Source organism: Pelmatolapia mariae, linkage group LG7 (assembly GCF_036321145.2).
Source record: "Pelmatolapia mariae isolate MD_Pm_ZW linkage group LG7, Pm_UMD_F_2, whole genome shotgun sequence".
Classification (NCBI taxonomy): Eukaryota; Metazoa; Chordata; class Actinopteri; order Cichliformes; family Cichlidae; genus Pelmatolapia; species Pelmatolapia mariae.
This window is the reverse complement of record NC_086233.1, coordinates 42,606,554-42,625,947: the sequence shown is the minus strand read 5'-3', so window position 1 is coordinate 42,625,947 and position 19,394 is coordinate 42,606,554. Positions and strand designations below refer to the sequence as shown.

General features: G+C 38.2%; 1 protein-coding gene across 4 annotated transcripts in view; it reads left to right on the top strand.

Moving 5' to 3' along the window:
* The first annotated feature begins 1,313 nt into the window (after nt 1-1,313).
* The window catches only part of LOC134631139 (pleckstrin homology domain-containing family A member 7-like), a 144,682-nt gene continuing 126,601 nt past the window's right edge, over nt 1,314-19,394 (top strand). For 2 of the 4 annotated variants that reach the window (XM_063479164.1, XM_063479163.1), the window contains exons 1-3: nt 1,314-1,501; nt 1,632-1,708; nt 1,868-1,925. In XM_063479164.1, the coding sequence (XP_063335234.1) occupies nt 1,419-1,501; nt 1,632-1,708; nt 1,868-1,925 (218 nt within the window). In that variant the 5' untranslated portion in view covers nt 1,314-1,418. Of the gene's footprint in view, nt 1,502-1,631; nt 1,709-1,867; nt 1,926-16,618; nt 16,861-19,394 lie in introns of those variants that run through there. The other 2 variants (XM_063479166.1, XM_063479165.1) reach the window with 2 other exon arrangements.

Here is a 19,394-nt window from a genome sequence, read left to right as displayed (position 1 = left end):
TTAATTGACGAAATAATAACTTCCCTCAAATGGCTTAAAGCAAAAGTAACAAGCCCATTTTCAAAATGAAAGGAGTAAAAGTACACAGTTGTCTCAAGTACTACTGAAGTAAAGTACAAAGACCTGAACATTCTACTTAAAGCGCAGCACTTGAATATATGGCTGTAGAAGGGCAACAAATCAGGCTTTTTTTCTTTATGAATGTTTCCTGTGGAAAATGTATATTTTATACAGATTTATGGGACCATTTAGTAAAAGACACAAAGATGTCATTGCAAAGATGACTGATGGTTTCTGACTGGACTAGAACTGGTGAAACTGTGAAAATAATAATCGCTTAAAAGTCAGGATTTTGAGCCCAGGCTGATTGCTTCTCATACAAGCTTGCAGCACATAAACAGAGCCACAGCCAGGACTATAGACATTAAGTCCAGATTGCTTTGGCAGAGTCTCAACACTCAAAGAAATGGACAAGAATAAACTGTGGTGGAAAATTCCTTTCACTGTAATGTTTTGTTTTGTTTTTTCAATTAAATTTAGTCTAAAATCTGTTTAAACACTGGGTGATATGTTTTGTGACTGTAAATCTAAATGTGTGTCTATGTGAATACACAGACTGAAGTTAACAGGTTTAGAGGTAATGTTTGGGCATCTGGTCATAATAAATGAAAGGAATAAGCTATCAAATGACAATTCAGGGTTTAAAGCTTTTCTATCTTTGAATTAATTGGAGCTATGAGTGTAAAAGGAGGCAAGACGGACTGCTGAGTCTGGAAAGCAAACAAAGATATGATTAGGCTTTGAGCTGCCATTTAAATTTAAATTTGTATAATAGGCAATAAAGTAATTGGTTAGAAAGTAACAACCATGAGATAAGAGATAATGAGAAATAACTTGTGTCAGCATAATGTGAAGGTGAAAAAGATTAACAGGGAGTAAGACTTAAAAAATGTGTTAGAGGAATCTTTACTGAGGTGACAAAAGAATAATACAAGGGCAAACTAGTTATAAGAAAAAAGAAGGCAAGAAGCGAGGCGGGGAAACTGAGAAAAACTAAAAAACAAACAAACCCTAAAATCTTTACTATATATACACAAATTCAATACATATACATATTAAGCCTGGATGCTATATAATACTTCAGCTTCTGTCCGTTTTATATTCAGTTTTATTGCCTATATTGGTAATGTTCAAAACACCAATGCATAAAAAAATCGTTAAACCTGCTTTCCAGAAATTTTGGAGTTAATCTTCATCTGCTTAAAGCCCTGTGCTGTAACTGCCTGATCATGTTGATGCTCGGATGTACGGGCTTCCGATGAGTCCCTGAAGGCAGCGCTGGCCCTAGCAGTGATTATTGAGCTCCTGGGAGACTTCATGGAGAGGGAATGAGATGAAATAGGACTTGAAGCCGGATCATGGCGGCGCCTCTCGGGCGGGACACCTTACCTGAACACTGGTCTTACGGTGTCTGCGGGGACGGCAGGGTCTTCTTCATCAAGTGAGTGGGATAACAAGCGCTTTATCGCGCCGTCTCTCCCGGTTTAACGGGAGTTGGCGGGGTCTGCCCGGTGTTTTCTTCCCGGCGGTGTAACAGGTGTTTTTCCCTCCTCTCTCTGTCTGTGCTGCAGCGATGAGACACGGACCACTACCTGGCTCCATCCCCGCTCCGGTCAACCTGTAAACTCTGGACACATGATACGCTCAGGTAGCTAGCTAAGCTAGGTTTCTAGGGCAGTTTTCACCTGTGCTTATTTTGCATTTTTGCTTATTTAACGGTGTTTGTCGCTGCTAACTTCACTATACAGTCCGGGCCCGACAAAGTTTCAGGTGTTACGAACAAGTCTGTTGTCTGGTTTTATTTTAGACCTGCCTTGCGGATGGGAGGAAGGTTTTACGGACGAAGGCGCCAGTTACTTCATAAAGTAAGTTCCTTACAGACCATATACTGCTGCCGTCTCCGTTACTGCTACCTGCGCGTTACTTGAAGTTGCCGTGCAGCTTAATATGGCTCCTGGCTCGAACTCCCTGCTACTAGCAGGAATAATTACCGCTGGGACAGTGTGGATTTAAATGGGGTGTGCCTGGGGCTAACCTGCTGAACCTCTAATGACCTCACTGCTTTCATTTGTGCTGTGCGTGAGAAGCGGCTATCAGGTGTTTGTCATGTTCTCGCGTTCTGCCTTTTGGTACAGACCCACACTCACGTGTGTTTGCGAGCTTTTACGAGAGTTAATTTGTCATACAGTGATAAGAGATGATCTCTGGTTAACTTCCTCATATCCCAGAAGTAGTTTGAAATGTTTTTGCATATTTTAGCTCCTGGATAACCTACAGAGTTTATTGTGTACTACAGGGCAGCAGATAGTTGTTTAGGCTGATAACCATGTAATAAAGAAATCCTGATGGACATGTGACCTCTTTCAAGATTACCAGTAAGCAGACTTGCAGCTTCTTAATACTAAACCTCTATGATCAGGTTCTACTAACCATTGTATAGAACTGTATGGTTTGGTTGTTGGGCTCACAATATACTATAGATGTGTTATAGAAGGTTTTCCACCATATATCTTTAACTTGAGATTTATATGTTAAGGCATTTAAAATTGGCAGGTTAATGACTCTGATAATTAGGTCAGTGTTTAATTGACTTGTTCAAGCTATGGGCCAGTGATGGGCTCTGCCCAAGATAAGTACTGTTGTTGTTATTTGAATGCATTGTTTTGTAAATCCATTCATATCATATTAAAGTTGTATTATAAGTTTAACATAGTCAAATAAAAAGACTCCTACAAACAGCTGTAGGAAAGAAACACAACTTCAGCTCCTGTTAATGTAAACAAACACTCTAGTGACTTTCTTTACTAACCTACTACAGGCAAGTCTGTGTGTACATTGGGTCCAGATTATTGAATTGTCTCATTTTCATTGCGTACGTAACAATTAAACCCTTCTGGCACACTGACTCCTATGTAACACAAGCTGAAGACACACATGCATACCTACACCCATGACATAATCTGTATTATCAAGAATTTTACAGTGTAAATATTATACTATGGATTGCAGGAAATCTTAGTAACCTGATTACTGACATTTGATTCTTAATCAGCGGTCTTAGCAAATTAATTGTAGGGTCGGAAAAGCTTATTAAAAGTCAGATTATGTGAGAGTCAGGCCCCCTGCTGAGACACAGTCAGTAGTCTTCTCTCGGTATCAGCTGTTCACTGCAGTGTGAGGTATGGTTTCTTTCTTTCTTTCTTTCTTTCTTTCTTTCTTTTTTTTGGGGCGGGGGGGGGGGGGGGGGGGTGTGTGTAACGGTGCATGGGGTTTTTTGGGCGTCAGTGACAGACTTATAAGATTAGGAGTAATGACAAACCTTTTTGTCTTTGTCTTTAGTGTCTCAGATGGATTATTCCAGAAACTGACTAACTATGTATGTATGTATATATATAATGATGATGATAATAATAATCATCATTATCAGAAAAGCAAATCCAGATTTTTTTCAGATCAAAATTCCCAGAAATACTGATCTACTTGATTGCACTTTTGAGTTTTTGCTGAAACTGCTTGAGTGAGATTAAAGTTTATTGTCATATGCTGACAATGCTGATAAATTGCACAGTAATACTGAAAGGTGTTTCTTAATTGATAAACACTGTAAATATCAGCATGATCTTAATCAATAAATGTGTGAATTATGGTGGGAGTGTGGATATAAACTCAGTGCATTAGCTGCTAAACATCATTTCTTTACTGTGCTGTGTAATTGTATCCTTGTAGAAAAGTGCCAAAAATTGACTGCAGTGAAAACAACAATGAAACTGTTTTACAAAACCGCACAAAAGATGCTCACTGTTTTTTTTTCCTTTTTTTTTTTTTTAGTTGATATCTTTAGTTGATATTTAGTTGATATCTGATAAGTGAAAAAGATGAATGTCTTGGGGCTGTGTTGTCTTCTGCCTCGTTATCCCTGATGCAGGAGCTTATCTCTGCATCTTCAGTGATGTATGAAATGAAAGCAAAATTCTCACTAGAAAAAAAGTGCTCTAACACCTGTTAGAGCGCTCATGGGCCACTCAGTTGTTCAGTAATCGTTGTTTTTAAGGTCCTGAAATGTCATTAAAACGCCCTCAGGCAGATTTAGTACTTTACAGTTTCTCTGTGCTGAACTATCATGCTGGCAGAGAATTAAGTGGAAATGCAGATAACAGAGAGCAACGGTTGGTTATGTCGCACTTTATAGTTTTCTTTGTGTGGAAGCTCTTTTTTTTTCTTTTTTTTTTTTTGCTTATGTGTAAATACTGTCTGCTTCATTGCAGATGAATATTTGTGGGGTAATTAAAATCTTGTAAACCGTGACCGGGGATATACATTTTTGCTGGGATTGTCTAAAAATAATCCTGAATGGGGATATTGAAAATACTTAAAATCTGCAGTTACTGTCTTTTTTTTTAAAAATATCTAGTCTAGTGTATGTTTTGGTTTTTAAATAAAACCTTTCATTTTTGCGACACTTCAATTTAGCTTGGCATAGCGCTTAATCCCTGACGTAATTGGCCATCAAGCTGATGGCAGGCAGTTGCTATGTTTGAGATGCATATGGCTTCAAAGTATGTGGTGCAACCACCACCACCACAGCCTTGATGCTTTGGGTCGTCTTGATTGTGATGCACCCTCGCATTGCGCCACATATTCTTGAGGAGCCATCTCTGTCTCAACAGTTCGTTTCATACTAGACGTCCTTGTAGCAAAGCTCCCTGCGAGCCTGATGAAGATGCCACGTATAACTCACACTTGGGACTCATGTGGTCGCATGCTCTCCTGTGCACATATACATGTTCACACTCACATCTCTGAACTCTCTGAAATGAATGTGGGGAGTGGCTTCACTGGTCCGTCATCACGAAACAAGACAAAACAAAACAAAAAATAGGAGGGTGTTTCTGAGCTTAGTGCGACTGTGCGTTTGTAGAAATGCTAGTTCATTTTTCTGTTGTAGTGGGGATTTGTTGACCTGTTTGATGGTTAAAGACTGCATGATCTTTATTGTCATTATACAGAGCACAATGAAATTGGGTTTGGATCACAGATAAAAAACCAAACAAACCCCAAACTAAACAGCAACCTAAAAGACAAAAATAGACTTAGCCAGTGTAAAGTGTCAAAGCTTGCAATATCTTAAGGAGTACACATCCCTCTGATGTTTGATTCATTCAGACTGATGGCAACCTGTTGGCAGTCTATCTGTATTTGTCTATTAAACAGCAATTATTTGCAAACCTTTGACAATCTTAGCCCAAGTCGAACTCCAGCTATTTAGTTTCTGGACAGGTTCCAGAACGTTCTCCAGTCCAGCTTGGAATTGGATATGAATATATAAATTGTAGTACATACAGTCCTGTGAAAAAGTATTTGTTACATTGTTTCAGTTAAAACAAATTTTCTTTAGATAAAGATAACTCATAAAAATGAAAGAAAATAAAATTTTAAACATACCTGGAAAAATATGCAAATACAGATGTGGATTTAAAAAAAACAAAAACTGATTTTAACTCTTGAAAACAAGAAGCCTCCTGCTTTGCTGAAAACTATGTGAACATGTATCTGTAATGTATTTTTTTTAACTCATACCTCGATTGGCATTCAAAATAGACACGATGCTTTCAGCTCTTTAGGTTAAGTGCAGTAGAAATAGTAATTTATAGCATTACATGCACATCATTCTTCAGTGACGCTCAAGCGTTCAAGTGAAATAACAATAAGCACATTCCTGAGTCTTTGGGAGGGTCAAGCTTCAGGTATTTCAGGTATTCTTAAGATGATAGAGATACGTCTGGAACAGGAACAAACATTTTAGTTTGTCCTTGTTTCAGTCGGCGAACTTTTAATTGGCTTATGGATGATATTTTTTTGAACAGAAAAAAAAAACATGGTGAATTAATAACACTCTTGACATCTAATATCCTTTCCACGTCAAAGCCATACTATTTATCTAGAGGCCGAATTTATGTAACAGCCCCCCAGGACTCCACTGTTGGAGCCTCATCTATCTGGAAAAATGCTTTTCATGTTTTTATTACTCACAAAAAGGACAATGCAGCTCCCTCTGTGTATCTGTGTGGATTTTGTTTGGCCACTCCATGACACTGCTAACAGCTTGTTTTTAAGAAAAACAGCTCAATTTTATTCCTTTCCCCATTACAGCCTCTATTATTGATGTCCTGTTTTAAGGTGGACTGGATGTACTGACCACTTGATGGATCACATGTAATCTCAAGTCTGCTTGCAGATTTGTGGAGGTGAGGAAACGGGCAGAGTTTGAACATCTTTTTCCAGCTCTGTTCCTGCATTATTTAGATATTTCTGACAGTTTTAACCAAATGCAGTGCTATGAATTCTCTCTTTGGAGAGACTGCGTGAAAGTGTACTCTGTAACCTCTTATAAACCAGTTCTTTTTCATTCATTGTTGTCTATGTGCATAACCTGCGTCTAGCTTGGTGACCGGAGTCACAGTGTGAGCATAGTCACAGGTGAAAATGTTTAATTTTTTTGTCACAGAGACACAAGAACGTGATCGACTTCAACATATCTGTGCGGCTCCCAGAACTGTTGATGAGCTCACTGTAGACAACAATCAAGAGCCAGATCGTTTGTCTGCCCCTGGCTGTTTGCTTGGTTACTTCATTTCCGTCTGTCCCCAAACTCGGATACAGTTGTTCTTTGCCTGGACTTGCTTTAATAATCCTCTCTTATACTCTCCCCTGGACAAGGGGGATGTAAGTATGACTTGGGTTTGTTTGACGACTTCCTCTGCTGCAGACAAGACCCTCTCACGTAACCTCTCTTCGGAAGTTGTCCCGAGCCTGTTTGTTTAAGCATGTTTTAAATATTTCCCTGGTTGTACCCCTGTTTTGTGATTTTTTTTTTTTTTTTTTTTTTTCGCCCTCATAGCTATGTGCATGCACACAGACATGATGTCTGATTCTGTCTTCCCCCAAAGGGCCTACAAACAGATTTTCTTCCCCCTTATTCTGCAGCTACACCCAGCAGGGGGCTCCTGGTACAGGGAGGTGGGGAGCATTGCCAATCAGGTCCAAGAAGGGATAAAATTCTTGCAGGAAAGGCTGCATGACTATAGCTTCACTGGAGGGGATTGAAAGAAGGCAGGGGGGCAGTGAGGGAAACTGAAACCAATGCCATACACACACACACACACACACACACACACACACACACACAGTGAAACAAAGAAGTAAGTGAGCAGATCTGAGAGATGTCAGAGATTCCTGTTGGGTAGATCAGCTAGCCCAGTCCTGCAGGCTTCAGTCTTGTCCTTTGCCATTATCCTGGATTTTACTTTACCTGGAAGTAGCTTTTTTCCAACTTGTTAATGTTTTAAGTGTTGTTGTTTTATTCTATCAAACAAAAATACCAAATGTTTTAGGATTCTTAGATGTAAAGTTTGCAGTCATGGTTTAAAAAAAAAAAAGTTTTACCCATCAGTGCTTCATAATAAATCATGTGGTCCTTAGGAGCTCCTTAAATGACTTAAATCTAACTTCAGACATAGAACAAAACACAACAGGTTTTACCATTTCTTTATTTATCTAGGAAGTACAAAGCTAAAATGCTGAAACAGTACGTGAAAAAACGAAGTATACCCCATGATACCGTAGCTTGTAGACCCATCTTCAGGAGTAATAATTTGAATGATTCTGTATAACTTTTAGTCTCGCACATCATTTTGGAGGAACTGTGGCCCACTCTACAGAGTTGCTTCAGTTCATTCAGGTTTGCTGGCATTCACTTGTGCACAGCTCTCTTATGGCAATCAGGTTGAGGTCTGGACTTGCACAGGCCACACAGCAAGCCCAAATTATTACACCTTCACCAGTAGCTTGACAGTTGGCATGAGTTGTTTATACTGATGTACTGCTGTATTTAGTTTTTGACAAATGTGATGCAGTTCATTATGGCTAAACATTTCTGATTTGTTGTTGCCTGTCCAAAGGAAATTTCCAGAAGTTTTGTGGTTTGCTCAGATGCAACTTTGCACACCGTGCGTTCGTGTTCTTATTAGACAGAAGAAGCCTTCTCCTGGCACTTGTTCAGTTTTTCTTTGTGTACTGTCATGAATATTAATATTTAACTTTAACCAGGGGTGAGAGTAGAACTTTTTTGCAAAATCAGATTCTGGGGTAAATTTGCTTGGAAATCCACCTTGGGAAGACTGGCAGCTGTGTTAAATGTTTCCTTGTTTGTGAATAATCTGACCATAGATTGATATTGTTTGGAAGTGGGCTTATAACACTTCCTACATTGATAGGAACCAACAATTCCTTCTCTAAGATCATTGCTTGCCTCCTGGTACCTGATTGCTTCCTGATTGCTGCCAACACCTCTGCTTTTATAGGGGTAGGTACACTTAATCAGTTATCAAGTACATTTGTATTAGCAGCACCTGGCTCCCACTTTCTCTCTTAATTCTCATGGAAGCAGTAAATGTGGACTTAGTTTTTCACATACTGCTTCTGCATCTTTGCTCAGTTTTGAAATAATGACCTGGTATAATATGTCATCTTGTTGTTGTTCATCTGAGATTGTATTTACTTAATTTCTAGACCTGCTAAGGACCAGATGATTTATTATCATTATTTAGATATAACTATATTTTGATATGTAAAATCTGAGAACTGAAGAAGGAACTTTATTTTTACCAAAACTGTAGCTCTTTTTCTTTTTCTTAAATTCCTGTCTGTCAGTGGGGATAAAACCAGCAATGTAATAATGTTAACTTAGCCTGTGAGAGATTCTGCTGACTCCGTTTTGTTTGTATTTTGACATTTTACAGATTAAATGATTAAACATTTAGCAGTGAAAATATCACGTTCCTAAGGCAATTTGTGTATCTAAGGTCAGTTTAAAAAGTCAACATTAGAGAGCAAGCTTAGACTGGTATATGGGTGCTGTTAGCTAGAGACAGTATTTTGTTTTTAGGATATACAGTTAAGGCAAGTATTTGAGCACATTGAGAATAGTCTGGACTTGTTTTAACATTTGTAGAAAGAAATTTCTCTAACCTGTGTGTTATTAACTGTGGAGGTCTAAAGGAAGAGGATAATTCAAAGAGGAGGCAACACTGTCTTATTGAATATAAACAATAAAGATGCAAATTGGACAGTAATCAAAGAATAAGGAACACATTATTTAAAATCGGAAACAAAGACTATCGATCGAGATTGCAGTCACAGTGCATTGATGGGGACTCTAAAAATAGATTTGCAGTGCTACAAATATAAACCCTCGAGCTTTGCCTGAACGACCGTGACACTGACACTGAAAAACTAAGGATGCAGGTTGTGATGAGATGATGATCTTCAAAACTGTATTTGGTTCTTCTGTCATTTGAGTTCGGCGTGATTGGCGGGGTGAGCACAATGATAGTATCACGAAGCCGTGACAAAGAGGCTTATCTCAAAGCAGCTTACAATAATGTTGGGAGTATGGCCTTGCAAGACTTAAACCCTTTAAGGCTCCGAGTTACATTGGCTGTAGATACCATCGGCACTGCTGCTGAGTAGTTTTTGTCCTGTAATGTTGACTTTGTTAAACCTTCAAACGGTTTGCTGAACAGGTATGCTTTTTTTTTTGTCAGCAGTGTGTGGGTTCCAGTTTTTATCAGTGTCACACATTCAGACCTTCAACCCACCCAGCATGACTGTAGTCTTGATGGAAAAAGGGAAAAAAAGAGCATTTCCATTAAGAGAATACAGTGCTCTTACTCTTTCTCTCTGCATTGTAAAATAGCCTTGAATTATTATGTTTCAAACCTTGCAAACAATGAACAGGAAGCAATGACAAGATTAGTAATGAGTCATAGCAAAAAAGGTATTTTTGCCTGGAAAGATGGTGTATTATGGATGTAAGCTGGGTGATGTATTAACAAGTGTTTTTCATTTCTCAGATCCTGGGTTTCTGATGAGTGCTTGCACCCTAGGTGAACACGAAGCTGAATGGACCTAAATATAGGTGTTATGTACAGAGAAGGCTTTGCTGTATTAAATCTGAATCCACATGAAAGACCGTTTTGATGTGACTTGAAACGGGTAGTAATACACAGGAAAAGCATGTTTTTCCTCATTTTGATGAAAAATCTTTTTCGAGTTTTTAATAAAACTCTAGAACATAGGGCTGGTTTGTGCTCGCCATCTAGAGCCCTTTGTTCTTAAGTGAAAAAGAGGCTTTGTTTTGCTGTGGAGCCCTGGCTAAACCAAAGAACCAACAGTTCTCTGGCAGACAAATGAAGCCTGGAAGAGAAAGCTTTGACAACAGCAGATTTTGGTTTTTTGGTTTTTAATTTTATTGTTTTCATTGGTTGAGAGTGCTGAGTGATTTCTGCTTTTCTTCCTAGAACAGCAGGAAAGTTAAAGATTATTTCATGCAAATGTCAGCCCAAGGACAACATTTATACCTAATGTGATCTTCACTGGCTTTTTTTTTCTGTTCTTAATAGTGTTCCCTACAGATATTTATTTCTAACACCTGCTTCTCTACAAAGGACTATTTCTTAACATGTGCCAGGATTATATTGGTTTTCTGACATGCTTTTGCCTCTCAGATTGTCATCTAGCACACCTAATATAGACTTAATGTAAATTAGTAACTTCCCAAGGTGTCGAAGTAAATAATTCTCTCACCTGCTCTGGGCTTTAGCTTATTTGCTTCTAAATAGCTAAAAGCTGTAGAGGTCACAGTGTTTTTTCTTTGGTATTTGACTAGAACAATGCCAGTTTTATGTATATGATAGTTTTAAGCAGCACCCAGTTCATTTTGACCATGCTTTTTTTTTTTATGCATTAAAAAATCCCAAATCTCCCTGTGCAAGAATGTTGGCTCTGGAGTGGAGCAAATATTTGATGTTTGCTCACCTCATAAGGTGGGAGAGATTTTTATAGGATGAGGATGTGTTTGTAGTGAATGACTTTGGAAACAAGATGAGTGCATTTTCATCAGAATTTAGAAACCTTCCCATGAGATGGCATCTGCTCAGGCTGCTTCTATTACCTTTTCCTTTTCTTTCACGGTTTCCTCCAGGCTCTGCTTTTCACATACACAGTATCTTGATGTTTCAGTAGCTGATTTTGGTCAGTGTCTTACCTATTCTCTGTTTCTCTTACCTTCAGTTGCTGATCACCACTCTTTGTTATCAATGTGAGAATTGTGAAGAGTTATTTCAGTCCTGAAAGCCTTGCCAAGGGATCTAATACACTGCTTTTTGTCATGACTATAGTATAAAAAAGTAAATGTTCTGATAAGCAAGTCTTCACAGAAGTCCACCTGATGAAAATACTTTTCTGGTATTGTTGTACGAATTTTATATAAATTGGATGAGTCGAGCACTCATCCAGTCATCACTTATTCAGTATTGCTGATATTGCACCAGGTTTTGACAGTTATGCCTCATTTCATTTTGGACATTTTTAGCTATTGCGCCCAAAAAAACCGATGAGCCATTTCCTTAAATTCTTCCTTCAACCAAGGTTTTAGGGACTGTGGGTGGAAAAATGCACCCGTCTAAATAATGTCTAAATAATGTTTCTCAAATGATTCCAATTTAGTTATTTGGAGTAATTTGGTAATGAAAGATTAAGTTAAAATAAAGACGTTTCTGATCAAAAAAAGTAAGATCAAAAAATGAGATTTAAAACTTTGAGCTGCAGATGGAGGTATCAATGAAAAGACGCAAGATGAGTCAGTGTTTATGTCTGACTCACTTTATTCATACTGAAAACCCACAGAGATTCAGACAGCATCTCCACTGGCTAATGATTTGAAAAAAAGCTCTCTGTGTGTTTGTGTGCTTAATCACATTCTTCTTTCACTGGTTCGTAATACTGGAGAAACTCTTAACTCTGACCAACTTGAAAGGCTTCTTTGATCCTTTTAGACTCATTTTATACTTATTGCAACCTGCACTTTGATAAGTGTTTATGTCTTTGCACTCACAAAGCACTGTTTTCAAATGTCGGTGTTACAGGATGTTAAGTGTACATGACCTGCAAAGAGGAGATTGACATATTACTTTGTGCAACACTGAATAAAGACAATAGCACAACAAAATTTAACAGATATTTGTGACCTTTAATTTGCATGGTACACTTGTTTCTCTGCAGTTTCTTCTAGAATTACATTTTCACATTATGAATAAATTCCTTTGTATCAAACCATACCTAAAACTTATTTTAAAGACTAGGCAAAGAACCTTTGTAAAAGGTTGTTATCTTATGTGTATGGATGAACATATATGAAAACTGATTTATTTCCTTTGTATCTAATGAGCTTTAAATCATGAGAATAGTACAGCATCTATAGAAAAGAGACATGTATGTGCTGCTTTATATAAAGATTAGAGGGATAACTACCCAGCTCACTGTTTTTTACCCATTGGTTTTTAGTGTGGATTAAACAAGTGAAACACAATATGTTAATTACTGGGCTTTAAATGTGGTAGTGATAGGCCCTCATCAAACTCACAGCATTTTAGATTTTTGCTCTTAACTATAATTTATGCTTTTCCTCAACCCATTGTTGTGTCAAACAGACTCCACAATCCACATACTGGCACTTTCTTCAAGGAGTAGTTTTCCTGACAGTGCACCTGCATTATTCTTAGGGGACTCTTCTCTTCTTTTCCTCTTCTTTTGTCTTTCTCTTTGGGAAAGACCTTAGTCTTTAGGGTCATTTCAGTATGCAAACGTGTGTGTGTGTGTGTGTGTGTGTGTGTGTGTGTGTGTGTTCAACACCATCTTTGGAGTTGGTCTGAAAATGGATCTCTTGAATATTTAACCTTGCCCTGAGGCTGTGGTATTAATCCACAGACTCTTACAGAGAATCTGAGTACAGCACTGATCTGGCAGGCTGATATGTGCTTAATTGTGACATTTAATGGGAATATGATGGATAAGATGTAAAAACAAAGCAGGATGACAAGCTGCACATAAAATTTCTGTGCAGCTTTTTGTGTGCTTTTCATTTCATACATATACTGACAAACAGAGAAAGGGGTCTGGTATTGGATAAATAGCCACAGGCACCCAAAAAAGTTATTAAAATGATTAAGAGGCTTACAGCCGTAAAATGATTATGTGCATGTGAACAATTTTAAAATGACTGCTCCAAATGGTCCTCCATTTTAAAAGGGATTGCGATCCAAAACATGACTACACATTATAATACTTTCGGTAATTGCAGATCTTCTCTGAACTCTTAATGACAAAGTGTCGAAACATAGCTGGTCCTATCAAAAAAAAAAAAAAAAAAAAAAAAAAAAGTGTTCCTGTTGTGATCATTTACAAAGTCCAGAATGTTCTGAACACACTTGACTTTTGACTGGTGCCTTTTTCATTTGTCTTAATCAGTGTGTAAGGGTACAAAGTTCAAAATGAGGTTTTTTTTCTATTATGAAAAGGAAATACAAAAAAAGAACCATTTAAACATTCATAAACTCACATACCATCTATTGAAATGTCAGCCACGTCTGATTTCCTGCATGTTGAAAGATGAGAGTGCAGTTATGTCTGTCATTTCCTGCCACTGTACTCAACAGCTATTTTTCATATCAGAGAACATTAACCTCTTAACCTCTTGCTGCTTCCCCTTTTGCACAGTCAATCTAAATTTTTATTTGAGCTTGAAAAATGAAATTTAACACTGTTAACAGTAGGGATGGGACTCCAGAACCGGTTCTTGTAGAAAACCGGTGTCTGGTAGTCCAGTTTGTTTGAATTGTTAGTCTGCCTGTGCATCGATCCAGCTTATTGGTTCTTGCGTTTGCGCTGCAGTCAGCTAATTTCAGTTGACGTGTCAGAGGAGGGAAATGGCGACGGAGTCTGTGGCATGGATATGGACGTTTTTTTTTTTTTTTTTTGTTTTGTTTTGTTTTGTTTTTTTATTGCATAAAAGGATGAGATAAATGGTAAAGTGCAAATTGCATCCAGAAAACAAACGACTGCATTATTCTGGTAACACAACTTCGGTTCTTTGCAAGCATCTGTACAGGCAGCATGCTAACGCTAAGCTAGCCAACAGTTCTTGGCTAGCTTAGTTGAGTGAATGCTGACCCGAGCAGCCAGACCCTGAACTTCAACAGGTAACAAGCAGTCAGGCTGCAGCCTCTCTTGTTACCTGTGTTCGTTTCTAAAGCAGAATCACTGTCACTTTTTTCTGCTGGTTTTCTTCTTTTCTTTGTGCGGTCAGCTTTGTATTGTGCTGAGAGAAAGATCTTTGAGATGTGTTAGGGATTTGTGTTGGGGTGTGCGTGTGGTTGTAGCCTCGGGTTTATATTGTTAAATAGTGATTATGAAACGGTGTGTTTCAGCTATTTTACAGACTAATAGGAAAGTAATGTAACAAGTAGAATAATAAATTACTTTTTCCTGGGAGTAATGAAGTAATGTACTGCATTACTTTTAAGAAAGGTGTTCTGTGTAAAATCTGTGATAATGATGTTTTAAAGTAACAACTCCAACACTGATCACAACAAAGAGGGGAAATACCACAACAAACATGCCATCATGATCTAGGTTTCGCACATTACAGTCGAGGGGTGGCTCAGTCTATGAAATCAACCATTCAATACCAATACCCTTAAACATACTATGCTTTGTCTTTGTATTCTAAATGAGACTGTAATTTATAGAATGAACAACAAGCTGTGCTAAAGTCAGTATTTTAGCAGTCAGTATAAAACTATATATTGAGGTCATACGTTAGTTTGTGTATAGAAAATTATCTATACACAATCTTTTTGCTGTCATACTTTGCAGGCTCTAAGAAGAATGCAGCATCAGGGCATCATTTTTCATGTCTGGAGGCTACACCCATCTTCTATACAGAGTATATGGTTTGCTTTGTATCAGGTTGCGTTATTTTAAAAAGCAACTTAAAAAGACGGGGTCTTTGATTTGGTTACTTTCCTTTGGCTGTGTAGTACATCAGCCTTGGCTATTTCTGTAACAGAGCTGCTTTGCCAATAGTAGACTTCATGAAATAAATCCTTTGATTTTACACTACCTGAATTTTAAGATGTGCTAATTATTGTTTACATCAGTGAAGTGTTCTTGGGCCTGTGGCCTTGAATGATTGTTGGAACCTCTCCTAATCCCAGGATCTTCATAAATTGAAGTCACCTTGGCTTAGCGTAACATTGATTTTTCCCTTCTTTTCCCTTGTATTTTTTTCTGTATCCTTTGATTTTTTTCCCCATTTAATTTTTCTGTTTTGCCTGCTCCTGAAAATAGCAGGTGTGGAACACTAGCAAGCCACACTATGATGAACGATAGATAACGCAGTCATGGCAGTGAACAACAAGTCAACATGATCTCTCTTAGGCAGGTGATTCTAGGTGAGGAAACCAAAAAACAACAATAATTTTTATGTCTTAACTGTATTTGCTTCTCTTACACATGCGAGTAACTTCCCTTATTTACTCGCATGTGTATTGATTTGCACGGCAGTGATCCAAGTGAAAGGCATTGTTGCTGTATTTGATAGAAATTTTTTTTTGTCATAATTTAATAAACAATAATGTCCATTATCTTTGAGTAAATAAACCCAGTTAACTAGGAAAGGTAATTTTTGTTACAACACTAAAAAGGATGTTGTTGGGGTGTTTGTAGGAGGGAGGATGAGTTTGAAGGACAGACATGTATTTTAAGAAGTTGTGGAAGAGAGGGGAGTTGACTGCACAAAGAGTATTTTGTGGTTGTTTAACAGCTGTTTGGTGAATTGCTACAAATATGTAGCAATATATATATAAATACATTGTGAGCTAAAATTTTGCACTCAATGGCATAGCAAAGCAGATCTATTGTCCATAAGAAGAAACGGCAAAAGATCCTCAGCTTTTAGAGTCTGAAAGTGGCAAATAAAGGACAAGAAAGATGTGTTGTTGTGTTTTTAAAAAAAAAAAGAAAAAAAAAAGGCAGAATTCTAATACCTTGTACTCAACACAGACTAGAAAGAGTCTGTTTTTATTTTCTCTAAAGGTGTACAGAAGATTGTGCTATAATAAACTGATAAACTTCAGACATGGAAAAAAATGCATGAAATGTAGAGCCTACAAATGGAAACATGGAGCCAAATCTTATTGCAACTGTTGAATTTCTCCGCATGACAAGCCCACACATCGCTGCAGCGTAGGACCGACTTGTCTCAATCTTTTCTACATGACTGTTGTCTATAGAGAAAAAGCAAAGCTCGGGACTGGAAAGTGTGGGGCGTCCATCTGTGTTCCTCACTGAGCAAACGAGGACAGACACAAAGGAGGGATTGAAGGCCTCAGATGGAAACAGTGAGAGAGAGTAACAACAAGATGCTTGATACAATGTTGTGGCCCTTAAAGTCTGGCTAGCTGTGGGAGACAGTAAAACTTCTGTCAGAATAAGGAGGAGGGCAAAGCTGCCTGGGGCAGGCCACCAAAACATTTGCAATGTAGCCTGGAGAGAGAGAAATCATCTGACGCGTACTAGGGTGGTCAGAGATGGGGAGTGGACAGAGAGAGGACTAGTGACACTGGACAGGACAATAGGAGTAAGATGCTTACAGCTGACATGGTGGGAAGCAAATCAGGAACCCGTAGGAGATACCAGTAAGAGTTGAACCACCTAATCATTAAACAAAGAAGTGTTTTGCTGTCGAAGGATGGGTGCCTGCTGCAGTCGTGACCCCACACGGGAGATCGGTCAAGAGCTGGTTCCTATCAAACGTCACGCCGTCTGGCCAAGGGCAGCCAAGGTAGTCACTAACCTCGATGACCATGAATTCTCCACGTGGGATCTCACGTGTCACACAAGGTAAGCCTTCGTACATTATTGTTTCTCAACACACCAGAGTGAGGCACTGACCTCTGCAGAGGTGCTGTTACTGTGGTCCCATATTAAAGTTCTTTCTTGTGCCAGTTTTTGTTTTTTTTGCTATTCCTCAGGAACATGAAGTGCATTATAGCTCATTAACTTCTTTGTTTCTGGAAAACAACAGTTCCCTTCGGTACAGTATATCGCCCTGCTGGCACATAATGAAACACGTTGAGTGTGGTGGTGGTGGTTGTCAGTTTTATGGGATTGTAATGTTATACAAGAGGCATAAAAGAAGGCACAGACGCACTGAGCAAGTTGTGGGTGTGTCTACTGGCAAGCTTTGATGTGGCTTCAAACTGACAAACAGCTGAAGATGCACACAATCCTGCATGAGTGTAGTCATAACGCACAAGTTGTTGCTGTGTCTGGCATGGCAGTGTAAACACACAAACAGACAGATCGTCAGCTGAATGTTAACATAAGATTAATTCAGGTTGAGGTGTTTGAGAGCTTTAGTGGGATACTCAGCACTTTCCTTACACTCAGTCAGCTGGTAGATCATAAAGAGGCTGGATTGGTTTGTGCCTTGGCACAAGGACAAGGCTGAGGAAACAAGGATGACACGGGAGGGTGATTTGTCCTAGAGATCATTGACTGTATCTTTATAAATCTCCCATTGTCTTTCACATACCTAAATCAAGACAGAACCTGTCACCAGTTTGGCAAAAAACCAAGGAGGGTGTTGGCTAAGTCTGCTTCACTCTTTTCAATTGGAAAGAAATGCCTTCAGTTAGAAATGGAATTGTGCTTTACAGCATAGCAGCTAGAAAAGAAGGTATGAAAAGTAGATTCATGTAGATTTCTTTCTATTTAAACATGCTACGATGTATTCACTAGTCACAAGTCAAAATACAGATTTCTGGATTAAAGTCAAGCCAGCAGTAAGCTGAGTAAATAATGTCCAGTGTAAACATTGGAGTGCCTATAGACATGCAAAAGAAAAATGAATGAATAAAATGAAACTGGGGTTTTAATTTAAAACTTTGAGGTTAGTGGAGAAGACATCACCCTATCTTTAAAGCTGGAACAAAATTCAACATTGTAAGGTTCATCAAGTTATAGTTTAAGCCATCTGTGAAGTTTTCAAGCTGTTTTTTACATTTTAAATCCAGCTTGCAATACCATGAAACACGGAAACAAACATCTTGTGTAGAAGAGGGAGAAAGTTGCCTCATTTTATCCTGGAGGCATTCAGAAGATGAACCTACCCACAGAAACCCAGAGCATAACCAACAAGAAGTGCACAAGACCGAATACTTGTATATGAAGGATTCACATAAGCTCTAGAAATGTTGTAAACCTACCACCCTAACCCATATGGTAATGGAGGCAACTCTTAAAATTGCCAAAAACAGATAAATAAATACATGTGTAGATGTTTGAGAAAGTGGCCTTAGTGATCACTTGATTTATGTTTGTTGTCTTAGTTGCTAGATTCAGGTCCTAATCAGTATAGCATGATGATAATTTTGTAAATTATGGTCCAGTTTCAAGTAAATAGACAAAGCAGTGTATGGTTTAGAGGGTTATTACACTGCGACTGACAAATGGCCACAATGGAACCAGTGTATGACATTGTCCATATTTTATATACACAATATAGAAATATTTAAGGAAAACTTGTGCTTTACATCAGCTATCTGCCAGGCACTGTTCTTTAATTCTCTGATTTCGTAGTTAAAATGCACAAATGTGAATATGAATATGAAATATCCGTGCATATATGGAAATCAGCAGCACTGAGTGTATTATCAGTCACCCACAGCTGACAGCACAGAACATGAGTGTTTCGTGTTTGACATTGGAAACACTTTGTTCTCTGTGTGTTTCTCCCTGCACCGGTAGTGGGAGTAGCTCTCTGGAGGCATCTAATGCTTTTAGCTTTAATGTCTGTTATGGGTGGAGAGCTGTTGCTTTTGTATCTGGAGATGTAGTCAATTATTCAGGAGGAGGATTTAGTTACTAAATGCTCTCTTAAGGTGACACATTTGATTATCACTAAAAACAACTCAAAATGGGAAGGACTTGCTTTACCATTTCTCCCATTCTCCACACCTTTTTTTTATTTTTTTTATTTTATTTTTTTAAAAAGGTCTCTGACTCACTCGCTCTATTAATATTGATCCAATCATGAGAGTAATGGGAAGCGGCTGTCACCAAGTTTCCCTGAAGAGTTTAGCCTGGTTAGATGTCAGATTTGTTTGTGCAGCCACTCCAAGGACTGAACAAAGTCCCTTCTGTAGTCTGTTTCAAGGATGGGTGGTGGTAAGATCCTGTGGTAGATAAAGACTGAAGAGATTAAAGAGTAATAAAAAGATGACTCAACAGTTTAAAAAAAGAAAAAGAAAAGATGGTTCAGAGTTTGCGGAATAATGGATGTGTTTCAGACTTACTTAAAAATGAATAGAGTACATATATATTTTTATCCCGCTTTAAAAGGTTATCAATTTATATTTTAGATATTTGTACCA